The 9,116-nt window shown below is 38.5% G+C and overlaps 1 protein-coding gene across 1 annotated transcript; it reads right to left on the minus strand.

The window, feature by feature from the left end:
- Positions 1-3,803: 3,803 nt before the first annotated feature.
- On the minus strand, positions 3,804-5,894 carry LOC115209748 (complement factor H-like). The gene is made up of 2 exons (XM_036501345.1): positions 5,446-5,894; positions 3,804-5,142 (listed from the first exon to the last, which is right to left on the minus strand). The coding sequence occupies exons 1-2, from the start codon at positions 5,780-5,782 to the stop codon at positions 4,307-4,309; spliced, it is 1,173 nt and encodes a 390-aa protein (XP_036357238.1). The 5' UTR covers positions 5,783-5,894; the 3' UTR covers positions 3,804-4,306.
- Between the last annotated feature and the right edge of the window lie 3,222 nt (positions 5,895-9,116).

The raw sequence follows: 9,116 nt of genomic DNA on the forward strand, positions 1-9,116 counted from the left end.
GGTCCACAGTTTCTTCCCTAACCCGACCTCCCAGCCTGGCTCGTTCCCCTACTTCCGCCTACGCTGCTGCACTTGCCCCTATTTCCCCAACACCACCATCTTCAGGCACCCATCATCATCCCTATCATATCACTGACTCCTTTACATGAACTTCTAGCAACGTCATTTACTGCATCCCCTGCTCTTTCTGTCCTTCTTTGTACATAGGTCAAACGGGACGCCGCTTGGCTAACCGGTTCGTGGAGCACCCCTGAGACATTAGACTCGGCAACGACACGCCGGTCTCGCGCCATTTCCGCTCTACCGGTCATTCATTACAACATCTGTGTGTGCTCGGAGTGTCTTTGCACAAGGGCCATCCGGACTCCCATCTTCGCCGTGAACAGGAATTAATTTTCTCTCTTCGCTCCTTTGCGTCACATGGGCTCAACTCTCCTCCCCTCTTCATCTGACACCCCTCTCTCCTCTCTTCGTCTCACACCTTATTCCTCTCTTCACTCTTACCCACCTCGCCTCTCCTCTTTTGCCCTGACACCTACTTCCTCTCTTCACTCTTATCCACCTTCTCCCTTCATCGATACCCCTCCATACACACCCCACCTTAACCGCCCACACTCCTACACATCCCATCCCCATATATCCCACCCCTACATATCCCACCACCACCACCACATCCCTACACATCCTAACCCCACCCGCACCACCCACATCTACCCCGCATCCTCACCTCAAACACACACTCCACCCTCACATCCCCACATCCTACACCATCATCACCATACCCCAACACCACCACACCACATACCACCACGCCACATCATACCACACCCACCACACACCACCACATTATATCACACCCCTCCGCACACACTAACACTGACCACTTTCCAGCACCCACACCATCATCGAAACACCCACACATTACAGACGCACACATTTACACACGCACACATCCACACGTCAGTCACCAGCCCCTATCCACACGCACACATTTACATACTCTCACATACACACGCACGCGCACCTTCATTTTGGGATCACCAATACTTTATTATCTCCCCTTCTTCCTAGCTCTCCTGTCTAACTACATTTTGTCCGGCCAGCCGCCATGATTGACCACTAGCTCCCAAAGTTTTTTTTTATTCTCTCTCTGTTTATTTCATCATGTTCCTTTCAGTTGAAGAGCGTAGGCTCGAAATGTAAAAGACTTTCTTACCTTCCCGAGCGTCAAAGTAATACATCCGTTTGTTGTTTATACACCAGTCTTGGTTTTTTCTTTTTCTGTAAATTTCAACTACACACACACACACGCATACACACACACACACACGCGCGCGCGCTACGACTTATTTTTAATACAGTTAGTCGTTGGTAAACATAATGTCGTCATACATGTAGATATTTTTATGATCATATGAGCCCATCTCATTTACCTTATTGACATTATTTTGTGCAAACCGAATGAATGATGTATATTCTTTGTTTATATATAACATGTAGGTATACAATTAAATATTGTAACATACAAAATAAGACTCAAGTGAAACAAGCTGATATGTAGATATATAATAGTAATGTAATATTAGTGTTATTGGTGTTATAGAAATAGGTAAACGTACACAAATTTGCCTCACCGATTTTCTCACGCCATAACTTACACAAAAATGGATATTGTTCAATGAAATTATCTACAAATATGCTTCGAATCGTGTAGATTCCGACTATATCTGAATTTGTGGTGAAAAAAATGTATTTGCTGGGCGTGGAGAGAGGAGATTCAGAAAATACAAACGGATCAACTCTGTTTCCTCATAAGTTTCGGAAAAGTAGGTATTCTTCAATAGAGATTTCTACAAATACCATTCAGAGAGTGTCGATCACGCTTATATCAGAATTTTGTACGCAAATAAAAAAAATGGTAGGATTGGACACATACATAATGCGTGCATTATTGTAGAGGTAGTACAAAGCAGAGTGATGTCATACCAGTCAGTCAAGTGGTTTTCTCTGGAGGACGATTAGGGTGTCTCTGTGCACAACAGCATTACCGTCCAGATGGGAATATATATATTTTGGTTGTGAAGGTTTAAATCAGCTATAAGTAAATGCATTTGCGATGAGAAATCCTCGGTGTTGTGAGACATCTATCAGATTGCTGCTCATGTTTTAATGGTGTGAAGTATGATATTTTCCTTTTGATATAAGCAGTTCTGGTACATATTTACTGTTGAAAGGGACAAGTTTCTCATCATTCCAAGAAAGGCACGTACGCGGTTTCAGTTCATAGATCATTGTATGTTTGTGTTGCAGTGTCAATGTTATCGGCCAAGGTCGCGAGGCTGGGGAAAATTGCAGAGGAAGGTAGGACAGTATCATTTACGTAAGAGTTAGACGGAAGGGCAAACAGGTCATAGATGATAAGAAAGAAGGAGGCAGAGGAAAACTGAATTTCAGAGTACACCAGTATTGCTTGAGTGTGAGAGAGGAAGATCTCCGTCAACATGCAGCGCGATGATGGGATGCGATAGAATCTATCTATCAGATCCCAACGTTTAAGATTTGAGAATGCCGAAGTATATCGACTGAAAGTTTCGAAATGAGATTCACATGCCAGAATCAGTCTAAAGCTTTGCTGATATCAAGGGTAACGACATTGCTTTCTCAAATGCATTGGCGAACGATGTAGGAATTTATTCCTGTCACCCTATTGGATATGGTTCTACAGAAGTGCCCACGACCGTTGCTTGGCAACTGACGTAAGCTGATGCGATGTCTAGTGACTGAAACTGTTTGCCGTCGAAGAGATATTTTAACCAGAATAACTGGAATTGTTAAATTTAATGAGACACAGTGGCAATGCATGAGAAACGTGGCCACAGAAGCATAGAAACATGACGAAATTAGGGGAACTTTATAGCAGGGCAGAGCATACTATAAAGAAATGCATATATATGCATACGCACATACACGTACATACGCGCGCACGCAAGCAGACACACACACAAACACACACACGTACACACACACAATAAATGCACACGAGTAGGCACACACCCACATATAAACATAGGGTGTTTTAAATATACACACATATACAATCACATATACAGGTATACACTTGCTTCGGCCTACTAGCCTACCTCGGACTGTCTGTTTAAGGCGAGCAGGCCGAAACTTCAAAGTCGCTGTCAACAATCTTCGTGTAGAAGTATAAAACAATCTTGAGTTATCCTTCACTGTAATGTAAAATACTTGATATAAAAACATTTGTATGTATGTATGTATGTATGTATGTATGTATGTATGTATGTATGTATGTATGTATGTATGTATGTATGTATGCATGCATGCATGCATGTATGTATGTATGTATGTATGTATGTATGTATGTATGTGTGTATGTATGTGTGTATGTATGTATGTATATATGTATATACGTATGTATGTATGTATGTATGTGTATGTATGTGTGTGTGTATGTATGTATGTATATTTGTATATATGTATATATGTGTGTATATATGTATATATGTATGTATGTATGTATGTATGTATGTATGTATGTATGTATGTATGTACGTATGTATGTACGTATGTATGTATTCATGTGTGCATATATGAATATACACATATATAATATATACATATCTCTCTCTATATATACATACACACACACGCACACACACATATATACACGTATATATATATCTGTGTATATAAACATATGTATATACACATACATATGTAAATGCTTGTATGTATGTGAAGTTCTATATAGAAACAACGTAGCATTAAACTGAATAATTATTCAATACATTGACATAATAAACGTTTATTAAACATTTGTAAAGACGAGTTTTATTTAATCTTTCCTTTAAGTCATATGCAGAGAAAACAAAAAGCTGTTTTAACGAAACCATCACCCGGTTTACGTAATAATCTTGACATCCAACCCATTTAAACTTAAATCAGGTTCTGTTCACATCTAATACAAAGTGTGTATGGAGTACATTTATATTTTCGTTCCAAAACATTAAAAAAAAAAATATTATCGCTCCTGCGGGGTTGAACATTGTCAAATTAAACAAAATTTGTGCATAAATATGTAAGGAAAATAATTCAATTCCAGTAATTATAGTTTATAAAAGGTGGCGAAAATACAAAGCAGAATTGCTTCACTTACATTGCTATAGTTCTTTAGGTAAATGTGGAATATATTCCATTCCATTTCAAAACAAATTATGCATGCATATATATGTTTGTGAATACGAAAAAGCTTCAGGCACGGAGTACTTTGGTATTACAGTCAATAACACCTCAAACCACAACAACTTCTATGGACTAGCCTAAAATCTATTTCTGACGTGGCATTGTTAAAATGCACAGTAACACAATTAAAGTTGTTACATGTAATTTTTTCACAACCTATATCAAGGAAGCCAAAATATATGCAAGTATATTTTGAGGTACAAATCGACGCTGATGAATATTTTTTGTAATGAAGCATGCCCTTTTTCAGCGAAATATAATTTGTATTAATATATGAACAGATTGGTCGCGGACTCAAGACACCATTATTACAAGTAACATTTCCGTTAGAATTTCTCGTGTAATTGGCGCGACATGAATAAGTAATATTCGTATTTTGTGGAATTAAGCTACCAAACGGAAGATATTGCAAATTGTCTGAATAACGGTAGCTATATATGCCAAATTCGGGTAACAGTTGACAGCTCTTCACACACCTTGGAAGTGTTCCATTCCAAGTTCCATTTTCTAAACAGGTCCTTTTAGAATCTCCCAACAATGTTTCTCCTGCTGAACAGCTGTATTCAATAACTGAAGAATTATGTAACAAAATAAAGTTTAATCCACTTTGTGTCTCAATTGTACACGATTTTCTGCACTGCATGTCTGGGTACCATTTACCTAACAAGCATTGAACGGCACCAAACGCAACTGGAATGAAAGATCGTTTGCAAGAATATATCACTTTTCTTCCTTCATTAATTAATGTTCTGGGTTTTAAAATTGTATCTTCAGAAATAGTCACCACTCTGCCAGCAATTTCTGGTACAAAGCATTTCAACGTGCAGACAGGTGTTGCAAAGTTCCATTCACCATCTTGAAGACAAGTTAACACTGATTCACCTTTCAGGTTATATGGTTTTGAGCAACTGAAAGAAATGGTTTCGTTAATTTTAACTTCATTTGTATTGTTAACACTGCCATTTTTCGGTGGATGCGGTGGGAGACATTTTGTAGTTTCACAAACTGGTGGTAGAGACGTCCACTGCTGATTTTCTTGACAACGTATTGTAGTGTTTCCTCGCATAGAATAACCAGAAAAGCATGAGAAGTAAACAACAGAGTTATATGTGTATGCAACATTGGTTAAGATACTGTGAGCAGGTTTATGAAAAATTGGGCAGGCTGTTAACTTACATTTTATATCTTGATACTTCCATTTACCATTCAGACAAACAACGTCAGTCGTATTCCGTTGGCTTGCTCGAAAATAGCGATTGCACTTTTGTTCCAGATATATTTTTTGTTCTTCCCACTTTATGATATATTGTATTCTACCGTTGTGTAATTTTGGTAAAGGACCACAGTTTAAGAAATTTATCACTTGTTTAAGAAGCCACGGAGAAATGATTTTATCTGATGCAGTGGTATTATCATATTCCGACAAAATATTTTGCATAATATTAAATGCATTATTTTCACTTTTCACTGTGAATATAATTAAAGAAAGAAAATAGAAAGATCTGAATATCATTTTCTGAATTTTGATGGTAAACTTTTCGTGAAAAATTTACAAAATTATTGTACTTAAAGTATAAGTGTTAGTGATTCTTTTACAGTCGAGATAGCAGGCAGTTCGTCGACTCCACAAGGAAAAAATAAGAAACATGAATATTTATAGTAGGAGGGGTTTGAAGATTAGTTGATTGGCTGTTTTAATTTGAATATTAAATGTGACTTAGGTTATAGTAGTAAAAAAATCATTGAATAGCAGTAAGCGTATTTACATAAATTACATGCATTGCATTAGATAAACACACACACACACACACCACACACACACACACACACGCACGCATACACACACACGCACGCATACACACATACGCGCACACACATACACAGACACGCACGAACGCACACATACACACACATACTACATATGATGAAACATATGGCTTCGAAGTTTAAAATATTAATATTCCCAGGGCAAATAGAATAAATGCACAATGCAAAGAAGATCGAGTGCACATGAATATCTGCAAGATAAAATCTGTAGATACATTCTTCTATATTGTGCTGGTCTAAGAGAGGGTTTTGAGCGGTCGCAAGTTCACGGCGGCAGGAAAATCATTGGTGAGAATTCCTGTAGGCAGAATAATGGAAGTGCTTGACATTATGTTTAGTGCTGGCTAGAAATGATGGACATAATTTGGTGACGAGAGGAAGCAAAATACGTAAATTGGAAGTGTTTGAGTGGACGTAAGACAAGGCGATTACAAGACAAAGAAGGTGAGAGAGAAGAGAGAGAAGAGAAGGTACGGTGAGGAGAGAGAACGAGAGAGAGAGAGAGATAGAGATAGAGATAGAGATAGAGATAGATAGATAGATAGATAGATAGAGAGAGAGAGAGAGAGAGAGAGAGAGAGAGAGAGAGAGAGTGTGTGTGAGAGGGTGATGTTGTCATATAACTCGTCCGTTAGTCAGCAGTTGAAAGAATTCTTTGATAAGCAACTTTGTGTGTCAGTGGGTTGATCATTTTCTTGGATGGTGTATACGGTGTACACCATTTACACCGTCCCAAATCTATGAACAATACGATATTATGGCTTGCGCGTGTGCGTTGTACTGAGTTGTCAGGGTCTGCAAGACTCGTTTTTGGTGTGCTAATCTTTGGCTGCGTTAAAGATATACGCCTCCGGGAAAGGTTATCAATGACGTGATTGGCCTAGCAGATGAAGCCATGTTAAGAGTTTTAGTTCCATGTTCTCCGTTTTTGGTTTATAGTGTGCTATGTTGTTTCCCTGATGAATATTGTGATTTGGATATTGTGCTGGTTAAGGAGAAACGATATGGATGACAATATTAGAGAATGGTTTCGATGACTCGGTTCCTGGAGTCCGTGGAAAGTTAAACCTGACGTCATATGAATGACGTCTGGCTACAAAAGGTAAGGAAGAATAAAGGTTGTATATTAGTAGACGTCGTTGATAATTAGAAGAATGTTGAAAAGAAAACCGAAATTGGGTATGTCAAAATGATTATGAAATATGGGCGTGCGACGCCCATCAGCTCACACCCGATGGTGAAATTTGATTCGTTTCTACCGCTCTAGAGTGAGGCAGCTAGAGGATGTACCGTTAGCGGAAGCAATTTTGCTTAGACTATTATCCAGTATAATCAGGTGATTGAGTTAGCAGAAGGGTCAAATTTCCCTATTGGGTATTTGCAGATGGGTGTCTCTCGGCCATAGTTTACAAACTCTTGGACGCCTCCAGTTTCGGCTGTTGAGGAAACGATACAAAGAGATGAACTTGTCTCTATCTTTGTATCTATATGAAAGCATGTCCTGCGTGTACCTTTACTTGAAGGCATTGGTTATCATGCCGGTCTAGTGTCTTGCGACGCAATGCGGCTGTGTGTAGGTGGCTCAGAAGACTACATCACTTGAGAGGGCAGCTGGTATAGTTTCGGAATTTACAATTTTGTGTTGGAGATTGCATGCTTGCGTCTACTCTAAACTACAATGGTAGAAGCTGTTGCAAACCACACTTGCATACATATGTCATGCTTGCAAGCATAATAAATACTAGAAGCATGAATTTATTGGTTTTTAATGCATTTGGTGTCGCTGGAATGTCGATCTTACTTTAGACACTCTATGTAATCCGCCTTGACTAACAGCAGTGCAGGTTCCGGTTGCCGCTTTGAATTTCCAGCATCTCTTCATACAGTTAAGTAAGCCCGTTACTGCAAGAAGTTATTGTGTGTGTGAATGCGTTCATAAATTATAATTTTTATTACTCTCTCTCTATAAAAAAAAGGCATTATCATGTTCCCATCAGGTCTATAGATGTGATGAGAAAGTTATTTGACATACATGTCCAGGGCCGCAATGTGAGAACTTGTTATATATACATTTATAAAACATGCATGAAAAAAAATAATTACAGATAAAACATTAAAATAATAGAATTATCATTATTTCTAAATCTCCCAAAGTTCTTTTAAGTAAAGGCTATTTGCCGACATAATGTGGTTGTGCAGGACAGTCACATTATGTTGGCAAATGTGAAGTCTGATGTTTTCCTTTTGATATGGCCAGTCCTCGTGTATATTTACTATTGGAAGGGACAAGTTTCGATTGACTCCAACTGAAGATACGTGCGCGGTCTCAGTTTATAAATTGTACGTTTATGTTGCGATGTCAATATTATTGGTAGAAGTTGAGCTGCTGGGTAAAACTTCTAGAGGAATGAAGGATAGTATCATTTGTATAAGTGTTGAATGGAAGGACAAATAAGTCATATATGATAAGAAATAAGGGAGCAAGGGATACATTGAACTTTGGAGCACACCAGTATTGTTTGAGTGTGATAGAGGAAGATCTTCGTTAACATGCAACGGAATGGCGCGATGTGATAAGAAGCTGCCAGAACCCAACGTCTAAGATTTGAGAAAGTACCGAAGCGTATAGACTAGAAGTTTCGAAATGAGACTCACGTACCAGAAAAAGTCTCAAGTTTTGCTAGTGTCAAGGCCAACGACATTGCCTTCTCAAATGGATTGTTGAACGATAAATGAGTGTCGACCTGTCACCCTAGTGGAAACGGTCCTACAGAAGTGCCAGTGATTGTTGTTTGGCAACTGATGTAAGTTGATATCAGGATTAGTAACCGAAACAGTTTGTCGCCGAAGTGATATTTTAACCATTTAAGAAAAACGGGAACTGTTAAGTTTAATGCGACGCAGGAGAATTGTAAAAGAAACGATGTCACAGAAGCATAGAAGCATGACGAAAATCGTGGGAACTTTATAGCAGAGCATACAATAAAGATATATATATATATATATAATATATATATATA

Source organism: Octopus sinensis, linkage group LG3 (genome assembly GCF_006345805.1).
Source record: "Octopus sinensis linkage group LG3, ASM634580v1, whole genome shotgun sequence".
Lineage (NCBI taxonomy): Eukaryota > Metazoa > Mollusca > Cephalopoda > Octopoda > Octopodidae > Octopus > Octopus sinensis.